The sequence below is a fragment of the Saccopteryx bilineata genome, chromosome 1 (assembly GCF_036850765.1).
Source record: "Saccopteryx bilineata isolate mSacBil1 chromosome 1, mSacBil1_pri_phased_curated, whole genome shotgun sequence".
NCBI lineage: Eukaryota > Metazoa > Chordata > Mammalia > Chiroptera > Emballonuridae > Saccopteryx > Saccopteryx bilineata.
In genome coordinates, this window is record NC_089490.1 from 402,427,038 (window position 1) to 402,445,969 (window position 18,932).

General features: G+C 57.0%; 1 protein-coding gene across 1 annotated transcript in view; it reads left to right on the forward strand.

The window, feature by feature from the left end:
- The window catches only part of LRP5 (LDL receptor related protein 5), a 114,409-nt gene that overhangs the window by 35,707 nt on the left and 59,770 nt on the right, over positions 1-18,932 (forward strand). The window contains exons 3-5 of the mRNA XM_066252255.1: positions 7,037-7,234; positions 11,541-11,737; positions 13,045-13,176. Of these exons, the coding sequence (XP_066108352.1) occupies positions 7,037-7,234; positions 11,541-11,737; positions 13,045-13,176 (527 nt within the window). The remainder of the gene's footprint in view (positions 1-7,036; positions 7,235-11,540; positions 11,738-13,044; positions 13,177-18,932) is intronic.

The following is an 18,932-nucleotide window of genomic DNA, read 5'->3' on the forward strand; positions in this document are numbered from 1 at the left end:
TGGGCATGTTTGAGTGTGTGTGTACATATGTGCATGTGAGTATGTGTATGCCTGGGGCAGCCTTTACAGCCTCACTATCTGGGGCACTGACTACCTTACAGGCCCCTCTTGCTCGCTTCCAAGTGCCCTGCGCTGCCTAGGGCCCAAGCTGACCCTCTGGGATGGTCTGTGCTGCCAGGTGAACAGCCTGTGTCTCAGACCTCACTCACCCCACAGCTTGGTTCCAGGTCTGCTGGAGTCACCTACCACCTTCTAGAACGTGGTGGCTGGTGTGGCCAGAGCTCTGGCTAAGTGGGGACCCCTGTCAGCGGTGGTGGAAGCTGAGGGGAACAGCCTTGAGGCCCATACGATGCCCCGAGGGGAGAAGACTACAAATGGCTGGTGTGTGCCCCGGGGGAGAGTAAAGCAGGGCCCCGGGATGGGGAGGGCAGGCCGAGGGGCTTCCCACTGTGGGTCAAGAGCCTGGCAGGGTCTCTTGTGACTTGAGCAGAGAGCTGAAGCAGATGAGGGTGAGGGCCATGTGGCAATATGGGGAAGAGTATTCTAGGAGGTGGGAACAGCCAGTGCAAAGGCCCTGGGGTAGGAGGGGCTATGGTGAGGGAGAGGGAGGGTAGGATACACCAGATGCATTGAGGGGCAGGTCAGGTTTTTAGTGGAGGAGTCACCTGGTCTAATTCATGCTTAAAGCAGGCGTCCCCAAACTACGACCCGCGGGCCGCATGCGGCCCCCTGAGGCTATTTATCCAGGCCCCCACCTCACTTCCAGAAGGGGCACCTCTTTCATTGGTGGTCAGTGAGAGGAGCACTGTATGTGGCGGCCCTCCAACGGTCTGAGGGACAGTGAACTGGCCCCTGGTGTAAAAAGTTTGGGGACCCCTACTTAAAGGGATTCCTCTCGCTGTTGGAGTGAGAGTTGCCTTTGGGGTGGGCAGGAGCCTCCTTAGCCGCTGTGACTGTGGTGCTGACAGCAGAGAGTGGTGGCGGGGACCAGGGAGGTAGCGAGCTGGGGGCGAGGAGCGGTCAGACAGGAAGCAAGGATGGCATGGTGTGGCTCTGTGCCTCAGTGTCCCCATCCATACAGGTGTGCGACCATGTCACACGTCATGAAGAAAACACCAAGGACAGTTGGTGGTTTCCGTAAATGTTATCTATTGTTATCCTAAACACAGCCCTCCCCACTCCCCTGAGATATAGTCCCCATGTCTACATGAAGATGTCTCCTTTTTCTTCCCTGTGACCTTTTGCCGTTTCTGTTGGGAGGTACTTGATCTTGGCTGTGAGGCACTTGGTACTCGTGGGGGTGTTGCCTGGTGCTTGGCTGGGAGAGGTCTTCACGCTCTGGTCCGCCTGGCTTTGCCTGTGCCCTCTCTGGGAGCCAGTCAGTCTCTGGCCCTGGCTTTTCTCATTAAAAATTGGCAATCCTTTCTGGTCTTGCCTCTGAATTCATTCCCAAGATGGCACCTCTGCCCCGTGGGGCAAAGTTGACTGGTGTGGATGTCCTGGGCAGGACTGCTGGGCCCCAGCCTCTCCCCACGCCTTCCCCATCTCGGCAATGTGCCCTAATGCGTGAGGGGGTGAAAACAGCTGTAACTCTCCCCCACTCATCAGATCTAACGAAGGTGAGAACACTGACTCTGGTCCCCAAGTTCTTCTGTGATTGTTGTGCTGGGGTTGAGATGCCCGCTCTGTCCCCTTAGGCACCATGTTGCCCAGGAGGGAGGACTCCAGGCTAGTCCATAAGAGCTGTGGGCAGCACCTCCACCCTCACCAAATACTGGCGCGAAGAGTGGTCTCTGAGTCCCGGGGGCAGGACTGCTATCAGAGTGGGGACAGAGAGTGTTGTCCTCTGTCTGGCCTCAAGCACAAGGTCGCAGGGAGCAGCTTTGGCTCCTCCCGGTCCTGTTGGAGCCCTGCCATCTCCCTGTGCCTTCCTGTGACACTGTCCCCCACTGGGGTCCTTCCTTAAATAAGGGGGTACATTTCCCAGCCACCCTTAGGAAGTAAGGTTCTCAGTTCTAATGTCCGCCTCAGTGCATGGACCCCAGAAGCGGAAGTCGGTACAGTTTCAGGGAGGTAGAAGGGGAGCTGGGGAGGACCCTCTGGCCCAGAGCCCCCCGAGTCCCAGAGGCCAAGAGGACAGCAGCCCAGGGCCGGGGGGAGGGGGCGGCCTGGCCTGTGCCAGCCCATGAGGGGACTGCAGTGGCTCCTGGGTCCCGAGTGAAAGCCTGGCTGAAACCCAACCCCCTCTTTAAAGTGCAGGACGGCCCTTCCCTAAAATAACACAACCACAACCGCAGCCTCTGCGCAGAGCCCAGGCCGCACTGCTTTCCTTCGGAAGTTGATTTTCCTCCGTGGAATTTGGCCGGGCCTGTGGCCGAGCTCAGGACTCAGGCAGGAGCACGTCCACGCCAGCCGGTCTCTGGTAACTGGGTGGCTCGCAAGTTCCCCATTTAAGGAAACCAGCGGCCTCTGTTATGAAACTTCGGGGAAGGAATTTGAGTTATGCTCCTCGCGGAGGTCCGGGGCCTTCCCATTTTCTGGCCGGTCCCCCCGCCGGCCTGGCCGCGGTAGAGCGTTCAGGGAGGCCGCGGGGGGATCGCGCCGAGATCTGTTCTCCTGATACCTTACTGGCGGGCAGGGGGGGCGCCCAGGCGCAGGAGGGCTGGGCTCTTTCCCGGCTGCGGAGGGGGAGGGGCAGGGAGGCCACAGGGCCCGGCTGGCGGCAGCACCTGCGAGCCCTGCGCTGCCAGGAAAAGCGCACCCACACCCAGGCCTGCTGGCAGAGGGATGAGTCATATGATGGCCAGGATCTGGCCTTCGCCAGAGAACCACTCTGTGCTCCCAAAGCGGCCACTGGCATGTGACCCGTCGGCGCAGGGCGGCCTCGCAGAGCCTCCGGCTCCTCATCTGGCTGGATGGGAATGGTTAATCCCCGCCTCCCCGCGTCAGTCACGTCCTCACGGGGTGCACAGGAAACAGCCAGAGAGGCTTTTCGGAAAGGCGCTCTCTTCTGCCTGTCCCCCCACCAGGGCTGGGGAGCTCGGGGTCAGTAGCTGGATGTATACTGCTCACAGAAATTAGGGGATACTTCAAAATAAAGATGAAGCGATAAAATAAGCATTTTTTTTATTATTATTAAACAAGAACATCAGAAAAGCAAACGACAAGTCAAAGGAGGTTTTTCGATTATGCAAATGAGATGCAAAACCAACTTTTATGTCATTGGTGAAAATTCACTATACGGAAGGCTGAAAGGACCGGACTATCTGCACGGTCCCTGATCCCCTAATTTTTGTGAGCCACGTTAGGTACAGTGCCCCTGCTCATTTTCGAGCTTGTCACGGGAAGGAGGTGATGGCACTGGCCCCTATGGAAAGCCTGCGTGACTCCACGGATGGGGGTGGCCGCTCACCTATCTGTGCCTTCTGTGGTCACAGAGCCCCCATGGGGGACAGGTGGCAGTGGTATGGGTGTCATTCTCCCGCTCCTGCTGGACAGAGACCCCCTCTCCCAAAGAGCAAGGCTGGGCTTGTTGTCCTGTGTCCCCAACGCCATGCTGGTGCTTGGTGGATGGCGGCTCAGGTTGGCTGAAACGGGGTGAGGTTTGACCTCTGCAGAGTTGGAGGCCAGGAGCAACGGAGGGACCTGACTCGGAATCAGGAAAAGCAGCTCGGGCAGAAGAGAACCGTGGGCCCACAGAACTAGAGCGTCTCAGAAGGGACACTGTGCTCAGACCCACACGATGTCACTCGGCATTGCCTCTCCCATCTGGGTTTACTCTCCCCCCACCCCCGGGATGGCGGGCCCTCGCCAGGGACGGCACAGGTGGCCTCTGGGGGCCCCTGCTTCCCTAGTCTCAGTTCCAAGCTGCCCCCGCCCCCCCAGCCAGTGTGAGGAGCCACCTGTCCCTGCAGCAGTCACTAAGACCGAGGGAGATGGGATTTGCAGATGGCCAGGGTTCATGCCCACCCCAGGAGGAGGGGCCTGGGGGGTTTCATGGACCACGAGTGGGCGAGGGGCTCCTCACATCTAGCATGGTTCCCCTCCTCTTTTGAGAGACTCTGGGCAGACAAAAGAGGTGGGCATTCCGTTCTACCTGGGAAACAGGACATTCTCTAGGTGATGGCAGGGTTTAAACCTGTCACCCTCCGTGCCTGTTGTCACAGCATATTGTCTTTGCTCACTTGGTGGGACATTCAAGTGAGGAAGCCTTTAAGGAGGTCGTGGTTCTGTGTCGGTGGGCGCTCCACTTCGGAAACTTGAGACGTGGATGAGCCCAGCCAGGCCCCCCACAGCCTCACCGGGAGGACCTGCCGTGGTCTGGCCGTGCACACCCCACGTACGTGGTGCTGGTGTTTTAATAGACTTCATTTGTCCAAGCAGTTTTAGGTTCACAGCACAACCGAGGGGAGGGTAGAGGGTTTCTGCAAACCTGTGCTGACTCGCACAGGTTTTGACGAAGGTTTAGTGTCACGGCCCCCCATTGTGGCGTCAGATAGAGGAGGTTCACTGCCCTGAGAGTCCCGTGTGCTCCACTGCTCACTCCCCGGCCCCCTCCGGCCTCTGGCGTCCCCGAACTTTTTACTGTCTCTGTGGTTTTACCCCTCCAGAGTGTCATGTGGTTGGAATCACACAGTAGGTAGCCTTTTCGGGCTTCCTTCAGTGAATATACTTTCTCTTTTTTTTTTTTTTTTTTTTTTTGTGGCAGAGACAGAGTCAGAGAGAGGGACAGATAGGGACAGACAGACAGGAAGGGAGAGAGATGAGAAACATCAATTCTTCATTGCGGTTCCTTAGTTGTTCATTGATTGCTTTCTCATATGTGCCTTGACCAGGGGGCTACAGCAGACCGAGTGACCTCTTGCTCAAGCCAGCAACCTTGAGCTCAAGCTGGTGAGCCTTGCTAAAACCTGATGAGCCGCCTGACCAGGCAGTGGCACAGTGGATAGAGTGTTGGACTGGGATGCAGAGGACCCAGGTTCGAGACCCCGAGGTCGCCAGCTTGAGCGCGGGCTCATCTGGTTTGAGCAAAAAAAAAAAAAAAAGCGCGTGCAGAGGACCCGGGTTCGATTCCCGGCCAGGGCACACAGGAGAAGCGCCCATTTGCTTCTCCACCCCTCCGCCACGCTTTCCTCTCTGTCTCTCTCTTCCCCTCCCGCAGCCAAGGCTCCATTGGAGCAAAGATGGCCCGGGTGCTGGGGATGGCTCTATGGCCTCTGCCTCAGGCACTAGAATGGCTCTGGTCGCAACATGGCAACGCCCAGGATGGGCAGAGCATCCGCCCCCTGGTGGGCAGAGCGTCGCCCCTGGTGGGCGTGCAGGGTGGATCCCGGTGGGGCGCATGTGGGAGTCTGTCTGACTGTCTCTCCCTGTTTCCAGCTTCAGAAAAATGGAAAAAAAAAAAAAAAAAGCCCACCAGCTTGAACCCAAGGTCGCTGGCTCCAGCAAGGGGTTATTTGGTTTGCTGAAGGCCCACGGTCAAGGCACATATGCGAAAGCAATCAATGAACAACTGACGTATCGCATTGAAAAACTGATGATTGATGCTTCTCATCTCTCTTTGTTCTTGTCTGTCTGTTCCTATCTATCCCTCTCTCTAACTCTCTCTCTGTGTCTGTAAAAAAAATAAAAATAAAATAAATAAATAAATAAAAAAAACCCTATGAGCCCGCGCTCAAGCTGACGACCTCGGGGTCTCGAACCTGAGTCCTCCGCATCCCAGTCCGATGCTCTATCCCCTGCACCACTGCCTGGTCAGGCCAGTGAATATACTTTTAATATACTATTATATATTATAAAAACTTGGTAGCTTAATAACTCATTTCTTTTTTTTTTTTTTTTTTTTTTGAATTTTTCTGAAGCTGGAAACGGGGAGAGACAGTCAGACAGACTCCCACATGCGCCCGACCGGGATCCACCCGGCACGCCCACCAGGGGCAATGCTCTGCCCTCTAGGGGGCGATGCTCTGCCCCTCCGGGGTGTCGCTCTGCCGTGACCAGAGCCACTCTAGCGCCTGGGGCAGAGGCCAAGGAGCCATCCCCAGCGCCCGGGCCATCTTTGCTCCAATGGAGCCTTGGCTGCGGGAGGGGAAGAGAGAGACAGAGAGGAAAGCGCGGCGGAGGGGTGGAGAAGCAAATGGGCGCTTCTCCTGTGTGCCCTGGCCGGGAATCGAACCTGGGTCCCCCGCACGCCAGGCCGACGTTCTACCGCTGAGCCAACCGGTCAGGGCCTAACTCATTTCTTTTTAGTGCTAAATAGTATTCTAGTCCCACATGTCTTTCATTGTCTTGAATAGTTCATTTATGGCATTTTCATAGTTGCAAAAAATCAGATATAGTTCAAGTGTTCAATGTCTCAACACCAAATTACTTAAATAATTTATAATCCTAATTACTATTAAAGATATAAGGAGGGTTTTTATAAGTAAAGAGGTAGGGTGCCCAGAATATATTGCTCACTGAGAACAGTTGGAAACAGTGTACTTTGATTACTCAACTTTGTTAAAAATTGGCTCTGGCTGGTGGTTCTGTAGATAGAACATCTGTCTAGCATATGGACGTCCTAGGTTCGATTCCCAGTTAGGGCACACAAGAGAAGTGACTACCTGCTTCTCCATTCCCTCTCCCCCTTCTCTTACTCCCCCCCCCCCGTAGCCAGTGGCTCCATTGGTTTGAGTGTGGCCCTGGGCTCTTGAGGATAGCCCCATTGGAGCGCATCAGCCTCACACACTAAAAATAGCTTGGTATTTGAGCATTGGCCCCAGATGGGGTTGCCAGGTGGATCCGGGTTGGGGTGCATGTGGGTGTCCGCCTCACTATTTCCCCTCCTATCACCTAAAAAAAAATTATGATATTACTAACTGCTTAGAAAACCAATCAGAAGCAATAATACCCCAGGTCCTATACATTGGTTATCTCTGATGGCTGTGATTTTAGGGCAAATTCACCATCTCTGTTTCCTGTTTGCATTCTCAGAGGCATAAAACAGAAACCAAAAGCAGATCTCTTACCTCTCTCTCCTCTGCCCCCTCCTTAGGTACATGTACTGGACAGACTGGGGTGAGACACCCCGGATCGAGCGGGCAGGGATGGACGGCAGCACCCGGAAAGTCATTGTGGACTCGGACATTTACTGGCCCAATGGGCTGACCATAGACCTGGAGGAGCAGAAGCTTTACTGGGCCGATGCCAAGCTCAGCTTCATCCACCGGGCCAACCTGGACGGCTCGTTCCGGTGAGTGGCCGCCCCGCTGTGGGCCCCCACCTTCCCCACGGCACCCCGGTTGCCAGCGGGGCCTCGGCCAATCCGAGCTGGGTGTTGGCAGGGGTCCCTCACTCATGCCGGCAGTCCTGTTTCTGAGTCCTGGGGGCCTGTGGGATTCAGGGCTCCTGGGAGCTTAGAACAGTCATCTCATCCAACATCACACCCCAGGCAAGGTCTGGGGTGGCATCTGCCTTGGACCTTGTGCCCATTTTTGTAGCAGAATGTGAAGTGCTCTAAGTGAAATCACAAAGGTTATAAACAGTCCCACATCTGCACAGGTTTTGCCATTAAAAGAGGAGAAAGCTCTTTCCAGTTTTAGACTTTGGGATTTGCAGACAAGGAGTCCTAAAGCCCAAGGATCCGACAGGGTTTTGAACAGTTCCCTGCACCCCCGTCCTCCTGCCAACACACAAACCCCTGAAGGCAGGATCAGGGCCAGTGTTGCTGTTCACTTTATTCCCCAGTATTGCAAGAGGGCCTTACACATAGTACGTGCTCAATAAAATGGGTAAATGAATGAATGAATAAATGAATATGAGGGATTTTTTTTCCTAATTGGGTGGTTGCTTTTAGCGTTTTCTGGTCAGCTTAGTTAATGGTCCCCCTACTTCATTGTGTTTCAGAGGTGGGACTGTCCTCTCCTGGTACAGGTGAAGGCAGTTTATTTATTGACCAGATACTGCCTACTGGCTCTTCCAGGTTTTGGGATCCTCCCAGGAGGACAGGCCCCATTCCCCTGATAGTGGGGCTCCTGGCCCAGGTGGGGAGTGTGTGGGTGCCACTGCCAACAGCTGAGGTGACACAGCATGGGGGGGGCATTCAGTGGCTTGGGCTGTGCAGACACAGGCGGATAGCAATGGGAACAGATGTGAGGACTGCAGGTGGGGGTGCCCAGGTCAAGGGCTTGTGATGAGGGACAGAGAAGATGATGGTGGCATTTAAAAAACATCCTAATGGCCCTGGCCGGTTGGCTCAGTGGTAGAGCATCAGCCTGGCGTGTGGGAGTCCCGGGTTCGATTCCCGGCCAGGGCACACAGGAGAAGCGCCCATCTGCTTCTCCACCCCTCCCGCTCTCCTTCCTCTCTGCCTCTCTCTTCCCCTCCCACAGCCAAGGCTCCATTGGAGCAAAGTTGGCCCAGGCACTGAGGATGGCTCCATGGCCTCTGCCCCAGGCGCTAGAGTGGCTCTGGTCGCAACAGAGCGATGCCCCGGATGGGCAGAGCATCGCCCCCTGGTGGACATGCCGGGTGGATCCTGGTCGGGCGCATGCGGGAGTCTGTCTGACTGCCTCCCCATTTCCAGCTTCGGAAAAATGCAAAAAAACCCCCTCCAAAAACCCATCCTAATGGTGGTAGTAGTGATTGTGGTGGTGACAACAATAATGTCAGTGGTGGTAGTGTCATGGTGGCCACGATAGTTGTGATGACCATGGTGGACATGGTGGTGGCGGTGATGGTGGCTAACCCTCTCATAACACTTGCTGTTTGCTAGGACATTTTATTGGTCCATTATGTTCTCCGACTAACACAGCGCTCGACACACCAGCCTTGTGACGTGTTGCTGAGATGATCCTCTGTTATAGTTATGCACAGAGAGGCGGGTGGATTCACCCAGGACCACACAGCGAGTCGGAGCCGGGGTTGGAACCCAAGCTCTGTGACTGCAGGGTCTACTCTCAGGCCTTTCTCGACCTGCCTCACTGCAGGCGACTGACTAGCACTATTTGTGGACGAGCCCAGGGCTGCTCAGATGGAAGCATGCCCTCACAGTCCGGTAGAGAAGACACGTGCCAGAGCCAGACCCCCTGCTCAGCCCCCTCTCCGTGGTGACTGTGGCCGGCCACCTCAGTGCTCTGAGCTTCGGGGCCTCACGTGATAACTGGGGTCATACTTGTACTTTCTGGAGGTGTTGACGACGTCTGATGTGTGTAGAGCTAGGGGCCTGCTGCCTGGGCCCAGTGAGTGCTCAGTAAAGGCTGGTGTGTCCAGGAGCTCTTGGGTCCAACAGGAGGCAGAGGGAGCAAGGCTGGAGCTGCCCCCCGAGGGGAGGTGCTGTCCTGAGAGGAGGGGCGAGGGTGGGCGGGGCCTGGCACCAGCTTCCTCCCTGGGGCCTCTGGGGTGGTGGAGCAGCCCCCCAAAATGAGGGGGTCTCTGGCTTTTCTGATCAAACACTGGCAACAGTATGGAAAAGTTGGGTGGTTCCTAGGAATGTAAACATTGAATTAACATACGATCCCAGCAATTCCGCTCCCGGGGGGACAAACCCAAAGATTTGAAAGTCGGTACTGAGATAAATCCTTACACACGCGAATATCCATGGCAGCACTAGCCACAGTGGCCGAAAGGTGAGAGCAACCCAGGTGTCCACTCACAGGTGAATGGATGAGTAGATAAGCCATATGCGTGCTCTCCGCACCAGAGAATATTCCTTGGCCTCAGAAAGGAAGGAAGCGCTGACACGGGCCCCGGGGACGCACCTTAAAGCCAGGCGCAGAAGACCACGTTCTGTAGGATCCCATGTATTGAAATGGCCAGATGGGGCTAATCCCCAGAGACAGAGCAGATTGGTGGCTGCCAGGATGGGAGGTGGGGGGTAGGGAGGAGAGATGGGGAGCGGCCGCCGCGTGGGGTTGGGTTTTCCCGTGGCGCGATGGGAATGCTCGGAACTCGATGGAGGCAGAGGTTGCCCAGTGTTGCGAATGTGCTGCCCAAGCACCACGTCGTTCCCTTCCGAGTGGCTAATTTTGTGTTATGGGAATTTTACCTCAATGCGTTGTTTCTAACAGTGACATCAAGAAGACAAAAAAAGAGCCCAGGCCGGATAGCTCAGTTGGTTAGAGCAGTGGTCCCCAACCCCTGGGCCGCGAACCGGTACCGGTCCGCAGAGGAAGAATAAATAACTTACATTATTTTTGTTTTATTTATATTTAAGTCTGAATGATGTTTTGTTTTTAAAAGACGACCAGATTCCCTCTGTTACATCCATCTAAGACTCACTCTTGACGCTTGTCTCGGTCACGTGATACATTTATCTGTCCCACCCTAAAGGCCGGTCCGTGAAAATATTTTCTGTCATTAAACCGGTCCGTGGCCCAAAAAAAGGTTGGGGACCGCTGGGTTAGAGGGTCGTCCCGAAGTGCAGAGGTGGTTGGTTTGATCCCCGGTCAGGGCGCTTGCAGGAACAGATCTGTGTTTCTGTCTCTCCCCACCGCTCTCTAAAGTCAATTAATAAAAAAAAAAAAGTTAAAAAGAAAACAAGTGATGTCAGGTGAGATCATGGAAGGGCATGAGTGTGTGGTTTTGGGTGACCTGTTCACTCTCCTAGGTGCTATACCAGGGGCTGGGGACGTGGTGGTGACCACCCACCCCCAGCCCACCTTGGGGAGCCTTGTGTGGGGGGAGTGTCCCTACTGAGATGATCACACATGATATGTCAGGGCTGTTCTGGTTTGCTGGGTGTCATAAATACATAGAAGGTCTTTCTCTTGTATTGTTCTCAAGTTTAATTTACTCTGATGTTACACATTTTGGGCACAGTAGGGATAAGCAAGTCCATTGGGTCTGGTCTGTATTCAGTTGTTAGAACTTCAGGGCCGGACAGGTGTGCTTGTCCCCAGGTGTGTGACTTTCTCCTTGCCAATTTTTCTTCTTCCTGTGTGGGGCACTTTGCCAGTAGCCAGTTAGGAATGGGTTGGGCCTGACCGGTGGTGGCGCAGTGGGTAGAACATTGACCTGGGATGCTGAAGTTCCAGGTTCAAAACCCAAGGTTGCCAGCTTGAGTGTGGGATCATCGACATGACCCCATGGTCGCTGGCTTGAGCCCAAAGGTCGCTGGCTTGAGCCCAAGGTTGCTGGCTTGAGCAAGTAGTCACTGGCTTGGCTGGGGACCCCCTTGTCAAGGCGCATGTGAGAAGCAATTAATGAATAACTAAAGTGCTGCAACTATGGGGTGATGCTTCTCATCTCTTTCCCTTCCTGTCTCTCTCACTAAAATAAAAGAAAAGAAAAAAGAAAGAGGTTGGAAAGGGAAGAGCTGGATGTGTGGCGTCTCTGTGTCACTGTCAGGAGTGGCGGGAGGCTGGCAGGATCTGGAAGGTGCCCTGCACACCCCAGGAGAGGGTTCCTGGCTCGTTTTCTGGTGTCACCCCGCTCCGTCACAGTTACTGTTGTCCAGGGTTGTGTAAACGGGTCAGCGGTGATGGTGAAACTCTTTGAACGCTGGGTGCCAAGGGACCATGGGGCCCTGATGGCTTCCCCTCTGCCCCCCACGCCCGCAGGCAGAAGGTGGTGGAGGGCAGCCTGACGCACCCCTTTGCCCTGACGCTGTCCGGGGACACCCTGTACTGGACCGACTGGCAGACCCGCTCCATCCACGCCTGTAACAAGAGGACCGGCGAGAAGCGCAAGGAGATCCTCCGTGCCCTCTACTCGCCCATGGACATCCAGGTGCTCAGCTCTGAGCGGCAGCCTTACTGTGAGTCGGTGGAGGGGGCAGCTGGCATCTTCCCCTGGGGGGGGCACCCTCCGGCTAGGGGAGGAGCAGGAGGGGCTTGCTCCAGCAGAGGGAGCTGTGTCACGTGCCGGGGAGGGGGGCTGGGGAGGGGCCTGGGGCCATCTGCAGAGCTGGGCTGGGGGCTGCTTTTGGCGGGGGCCTCCGCTCCAGCGGTCTTCGGAGGTGGCAGCGAGGTTCCTGAGGGTGCTTGCCCCGTTCTCAAGGCCCAGTGGAAGTTACCTATGTATTAATGGAAATCGACTCTGAGCTGAGTGAGGTTCTCAGTCTAGGGTCCCCAGAGGGTCGTGGTGGGGGTCCCTGATGGGAAAGACCTTGAAATGCGCGGGCTCTTGTGACAGGCAGCCCGTGGGCCCCGGGCCCTGGGCTTGCCTGTTCCCATGGGAACCGGGCGGAGGTTTCTTACCACAGTGCTGGGTAGAAGGTTCAAACTTTCAGCTTAAGAGTGGGGACCCAGGGGTACCTGTTTTCAGCACCCAGGGGAAGGGAGGCTGTCTGGAGTTTGTTTCCTGGTGAACATCACGGTCCTTAAACGTCCACACTCGGAGTGGCCCCCACACACACCCACGGCGGCAGCAGGGAGGGTAGAGACACCGTCTCTAGTTAACATGACAGGGGTCCTGCACCCCCCTGCCCTGGCCAGAGTGAGATCCCAGAAGTATTTGTTCAGTTTGGTGGCACCTTGATTGTGGAAGGGCTTGGGAGAATGGAAACGTTGCCATCCATACCGAGGGACTGAGGGGCTCAGCCCTGTGTGCAGGGGTGGCCACCAAGCACTGGTGCAGAGCCTGGGGGGGTCCAGGCGTGTTGCAAAGATAAGACAGGCCTTTGCTTCAGGAACCCACCCTCTCAGGCGTGCCCATCACTAACCCCATGGCAGGTTCTGAGATCCTACTGGGGAAGGCGGACGGTGGCCTTCCTGGAGGAGGGGTCCTTTGTGAGGCCCTGAAGGAGATGAGGACCTCTCGTTGTAGGAGCTGGGGGGCCGGAGGCAGGGCAGGAGGATGCCCACACCTGGGCTGTGAGGCTGGCTGGGAGAAATGAGGGGAACCGATGAAGCTGAAGGCTGGGCATGGCGGGGGTCAGCAGCGAGGGCCGATGGGGGGAACGGCCCAATGCCACGGGAGGATGGTGTTTGGGCAGAGGGACACACTGGGATTCTCAGGGGACAGGGAGGTGTGGGGTCCTGCTTGCTTGTTTGGAAACAGGTGGGGGGGGGATTCGAGGACCCTGTTCTCGAACCTGCTCTCAGCCTGTCCCGCTTTCCGCAGTTCACACACAGTGTGAGGAGGACAATGGCGGCTGCTCCCACCTGTGCCTGCTGTCCCCGAGCGAGCCTTTCTACACGTGCGCCTGCCCCACCGGCGTGCAGCTCCAGGACAACGGCAAGACGTGCAAGGCAGGTGAGACGCCCGCGCTGCCCAGCGGGAGGCTGTCTGTCCGCCCACCCGTGGGGTCCTCAGGCCGTGTCACACCCCCCTCCCCCGGGGAAGCGGAGGGTGCGACCTGTCTGTCCGCCTGCCCGTGGGGTCCTCGGGCCGTGTCACCCCCCATCAGGGAAACGGAGGGTGCGACCTGTCTGCCCTCCCGCCCGTGGGGTCCTCGGGCCGTGTCACCCCCCATCAGGGAAACGGAGGGTGCGACCTGTCTGTCCCGCCCATGGGGTCCTCAGGCCGTGTCACCCCCACCCCCACCCTCGGAAACGGAAGGTGTGACTGTGCTCCCCCTGGGCATGTTTCCCCGTGCAAGTTTGGTTGGTCTCTCCCCACACCCTGTTCTTTTCCTTTGCTGAGGGATGGAGGTACCCCCTGGCTGTTCTCCCCCTTCGGTTTCAGGCACATGTGCGTCCAGCGCTCAGACTGTGATCATGTTTAATGAAGGGTCACCCCGTCTCTGCAGTGGTGTCCGAGCCTCTTGTTTCCAGGTGGCGGGTTCAGGTTCAGGGTGTGCTGTACTGGAAACGGGGCAAGTCCAGGAGTCGGCCCGTCCCTGGGGACGCCTCGGGCCCGACAACGCCAGGCAGGCAGCACCGGGCTGACTCGGGCCTGGCCAGTGAGGGCGCAGGGAGAGAGGAAGGACGCAGCTGCCCCTGGGCCCAATCTCAGTCTGGGGGAGCGCAGGGAGGGTGGCGGTGGCCCTCCTGGGTGGGCTGGCTTGGACCACGGGTCCCGGTAGGGGGGTGTTCTGTGGGGCAGGGTCTGAGGTGGGTGGCTCACTAGACATGCTCTCCACCCTCTGCCCGTGGCTGCCAGTCTGCCACCGGCTGCCTGACCCAGGCTGGTGTCCTAGTCCTTCTCCTGTGGGTGGTCCTGTGGTCATGCTGGGGTGGGGCCTTATGCTTCTGTGAAGGCGTGGCTGTCACACCAAGCGGTCTGTTGGCTGTGTAGTGCGCTGGCCCCCGCGACGTCCCCCACGAAGGGCCTCATCTTCCTCGGTGACTAGGGGAGGGTCTTGTGCAGTGAGACAGGCCACTGTTAAGAGGACAGGACACTGTGTGGGAACGGGGACGAGGTGGGCTCAGTCCACACGGTTGTTTTAAAGTAGGTCCCCTGCCACTCAGAGCTTGCTTTAGAAACTGTTGGAACCACATCTCGTGCTTTTATCTAACAGGCTTTCGCCGAGCGCGTGCTGTGTGCTGGGCTCCGGTCCTGGGCATGGGCGTACCGCAGTGAGCGGCATAGACCGGAGGCCTGGCGCCTGCCACTCACGCTCCAGGGCTGGGGTTGGGGCGGGCGGGGAAGACCCACAACAGCAGTGAGCCTGGTCAACAGTTTGGTGTGTTCGAAAGGGGAGAGCGTGCCCGGGCCGGATGGCTCTGTTGTTTGGAGCATCGTCCTGCAATGCAGAGGTGGCTGGTTCAATCCTTGGCCAGGCACATCCAGAAACAGATGGATGTTTCTGTCCCCTTCTCTCCCCTTTGCCCTCTCTGAATTCAATTAAAAAAAAAAAAAGAATAAGAAAATAGAAAAAAAGTGTGTGTGTGTGTGTGTGTGTGTGTTGGAAGTCCGCCTCTTCTGTCACTTCTGGGCCCCTAGCTGTTTATCACCTTGGCCTCAGGTCCTGGGGGAGAAGCGGGACCCGGGGCCCAGGAGGACCAGGTGTGTTGCCCTGAGCAGCTCAGCAGTACCAGGGGTTCGGACTAAGCAGGTTAAGGGTAAATGGTAGCCTCTTGACCAGTTTGGATCCATGCTGTTATTTTACATATGAGAAAGCTGAAGGGAGGTCGTCTGCCTGGCGTTACCCACAGCAGGTAACAGAGTAGGTTCTACAAGGCGTGGCCTCCTGGCTCCCAGGGGCTTGGGGTTGGCTGCTGCCTCTGTCTCGGAGAGAAGTGACCCATAGCCTGTTTCTTGTGACCTAGCCCTGGTGGGGGCGGGTCCCGGGCCACCTCCCTTCCAGAGTGTGTGGGGTGCCCCTGCCCAGATGAGGACGGTGCCCGTGTCTCGAAAGCTCCACCAGGGGTGGGGGGTGAGGTGCTCCGTTGTTGCTGACTTGAGCTGTTGAATAATTTTTGAGCCGGGGGGCCCCTGACTTTCCATGTCGCAGGCGTCTCTGTGGAGGATGCAGCCGGTCCTGCCTGGGGCGCTGGGAATCTGAAAGGAGTCTGGAGACAGACGGCTGCTCTTTCAGTGTGCCTCTGCTCTCCGTGTGTCTGTGCGGCTTGCTGGGCTGGGCTTCAGAAGCCTTTGCAGTTTGTCTGTGTGTTTCAAAAACGTGAGTCCGTGATGCCGGTGGAGTATTTTACTAAGGACCCTCTGAACCCTCTTCCCCTGTCGGGCGTTTCTGTCCTCTTTCTGTTTTTGCTGTTTCGGAGTCGTGCTGCTGGGAGAGGGCCGGCTTGGGCCTGGCCCTGGACTGAGAGGGACCTGGAGCTGGTGTCTGTTGCTGCATTGATTGGTGATGCCTGCTCGAGCGAGCGCTGTGTTGGATCGGTTTGTGATGTCTGCTCTGGAAGAGGGATGGGTGTGGTTGGAAGCAGGCTTGGTTGCCACCTCTGTCCACTTGGGGTGTTTGGAGTTAGGCTGCATATGGACATGGGGGGGTGGACAGGGAGTGATTGACACAACTCCCCACCCCCTCAAAGATGGATTGTGCAAAATTGCCTGTCAGATACCATGCCCTGATGGGGGACCAGGGCAGGCAGCTTTTGTGAAGGGGCCCTGTGAGGCTCCTTCACGCATTAGAATTCCAGGAATGGGGTGTGGACCCTCCTAGGATCCCACGGTCACGGCCCAGTGAAGTTGCAAAGCTGGTTAGAAGCCTAGAGTTCCAGAAAAGACTTGCCCAGGCCTCCCTAGGGTGCAGAGTACTATTGGTCCTCTTGGGGGCAGATGGTGGCTGGGGCCTTGTCACTCTGTGCGGCCCTTCCTCATCACAGACCACCCCCTGCCCAAGGGGGCTGTGGAGCACCCGGTGTGTTAACGGGAATTGAGAGCTCTGGGCAGAGTGCCCAGCACGAAGCAGGTGCACAGTATTCGACGGCCCCGGCCACCATTCGTGCCGCTGGTGGCTTGTCTCGTAGGGCTCGAGGGAGCGAGGCAGGTCTGGGTTTGCCTCCATGGTCCAGGGTCCTCCCACCCCCTGGGGGAGGGCTGATTTCTTTTCCCTCCAGAGTAGGCAGGGGTCGTGGGCTCCCATGGACTCCTGTCTCCTTGCTGGTGGTTCCCAGCATTCCAGCAGGTAGTTGGAGCCACTGAGCCCTGGCGTCCCCCTAGGGTCTGTGGCTGAGCTCTTTGCAGGACATGGCGGTCTTTCTGCAAATGTTAAATGTGCATCTTCACACCCCCCCTCTGCTGCAGGCGTGGGGCGGGGAAGGGCATGCACAGGGGGCAGAATAGAGGAGACAGCCTGGCATGGGAGGGCTTCCTGGAGGAGGTGGCATTGGGGAGCAGAAGCTTTTTGGTGGGGAGCTGACAGTGACACCTGTGGGTGGACCTGGTGGATTGGCAGCAGAGGCTGGCCGTCCTGCGGGAAGCTGTGTGTGTGTAGGGGGGAGTCGGTAGCTGACCCGTGGCTCCCAGACTCCTTCAGCGGGGACAGCAAGCCAGAAGATTCCCCCAGGATTCCACTGCGCAGGGCCACCTTCTCCTCCCCGCTGTCAAGGACACTTACAGAAAGATAATAGGTTGGAGAATGCCAAGTGCACAGAAAAAAACACGTTTTTGTCGTCATCCGAGGGGCCAGTCTGGGTGGGGGTGGCCTAGCGGGGGTGGGGGGTGGCTGCACAGAGGCCGTTCAGGGACGTTTTTACACTGAGCCTGCGTCTTTGTACCTTCACTCCAGATGCCCTGTCTGGGGTGTCTTTTTACCAGGAGGGACGGCTCCCCAGGAGACGTTAGGGATAGGAGGGAGTCCTGCTTTGCATGAGAATGTGACGCTGAGTTTGGTGCTTTTACCAGATTCCCAGTAAAGCACTGGTTGGTTCTGGAGACGGGTTGGGCTCTGGGGGCCGGGGGTGGGGGTGGGGGGGAGCTGAGATGTAAAAGGCTAAACAGAGTTTCTCTGAAAGTCTTAGTTTGAGTTGAGAAAAAAATCCCAGAGGCTTTTCAGAAGCGTTTCTCCTAGGTGGCTTTCTAGAAATTCAAGGTTGTTCTGAAATATCGTCGTATTCCTTAACTCAGAGGGACACAGGGCGTGTGTGAGAAACGGATTCTGTCCCTGGAGGACTTTCTGTCTGTCTGCAACAAGTCAGAGACAGGCTGAGGGCTTCCGCGCACAGAGAGCCGCCCCTCCTGCGCCCTGGGGCTGTCTGTGTGACTTCTCCTGCCCCCGCCAGTTTTCAGTCTTTGCCACAGAAGAGGACGTGGAAGGCAGAAGTTTGATTAAAAAGCCGTCACCCTGTCCCCTGAGCGCCGGCGCTGGTTCCCTGGCCGTGTGTGTCCGTTCAGGCGGCCAGGGTTCGCCGGCGTGGATGCTTCTGCGTTCCAGGGGACGGATTATATGTGGAATGTGGGCTTTTGAGTTGCCGTGACGTGCAGGGCACCGACTGTGAAGGTGTCTTGGAGGGTAGCTGTAGCTGGTGACGCAAGGGGAAAGGAAGAGAACGGAACACCGACTCCTGTTCAGTGTGGCTGCTGACAGCGCAGCTCTGAGGTCCCGGGGGGGCGAAACCCAGGGAGGGCTCCCAGCTCCAGGGGCCACTTCCGTGGCCCAGGGGCCTCCACCGAGGGGGTGGAATTCAGGGTCCACCAAAGGAGGCCCCGGGGTAGTCTGGGGGGGTCTCCTCTTGGCTGTGGAATCAGCGAGGTCCAGAGTCCCAGGGGGCTGTGAGGGCTTGGAGGGGGCCCTGGGCTGGAGGAAGACAGAAATGGAGAAGGAGGCTGTGCAGGGGTGGCGTCCCCTCTCCCAGAAGGGAGGTGTCAGAAGCGATGTCCAGGGAAGGTGGCCTGGCGCTGGGCCATGGAGAGCCTGCTGGGTTTGTGGCACTGAGGAAACAGGGTCTCCAGTACACCTGGAGTTTAGGGCACCTCATCTCCAGTGGTGTAACAGCTTTCCACACCTGGCTGTCGTTCATGTTACTGTAACTCCTGCTGGGGCTGCGCGGTCTTTGGAGAATGACTCAGACCCTTTTTTTACAGAGACAGAGAGAGAGTCAGAGAGAGGGACAGACAGGGACGGACAGACAGACAGGAACGGAGAGGTGAGAAGCATCAATCGTTAGTTTTTCATTGCGCGTTGCAGCACCTTAGTTCATTGATTGCTTTCTCACATGTGCCTTGACCGTGGGCCTTCAGCAGACCAAGTAACCCCTTGCTTGAGCCAGCGACCTTGGGCTCAAGCTGGTGAGCTTTTGCTCAAACCAGATGAGCCCGCGCTCAAGCTGGCAACCTCGGGGTCTCGAACCTGGGTCTTCTGCATCCCAGTCCGACGCTCTGTCCACTGGGCCACCGCCCAGTCAGGCACGACTCAGACTCTTGGTGCCTCAGTTTCCTCACCTGTCAATAGGAGTGATCACAGTACCTGGCTTGTGGGTTTGTTGGGAGAAAGGCCTGGCTGCCCAACAAATACAAGGTGCTTGAATTTATTCTTTTTTTGTATTATTCATTTTAGAGAAGAGAGAGAGAGAGGGAGAGGGAGAAAGAAAGGTGGGAGGAGCAGGAAGCATCAACTCCCATATGTGCGTTGACCAGACAAGTGCAGGGTTTTGAACCAGCGACCT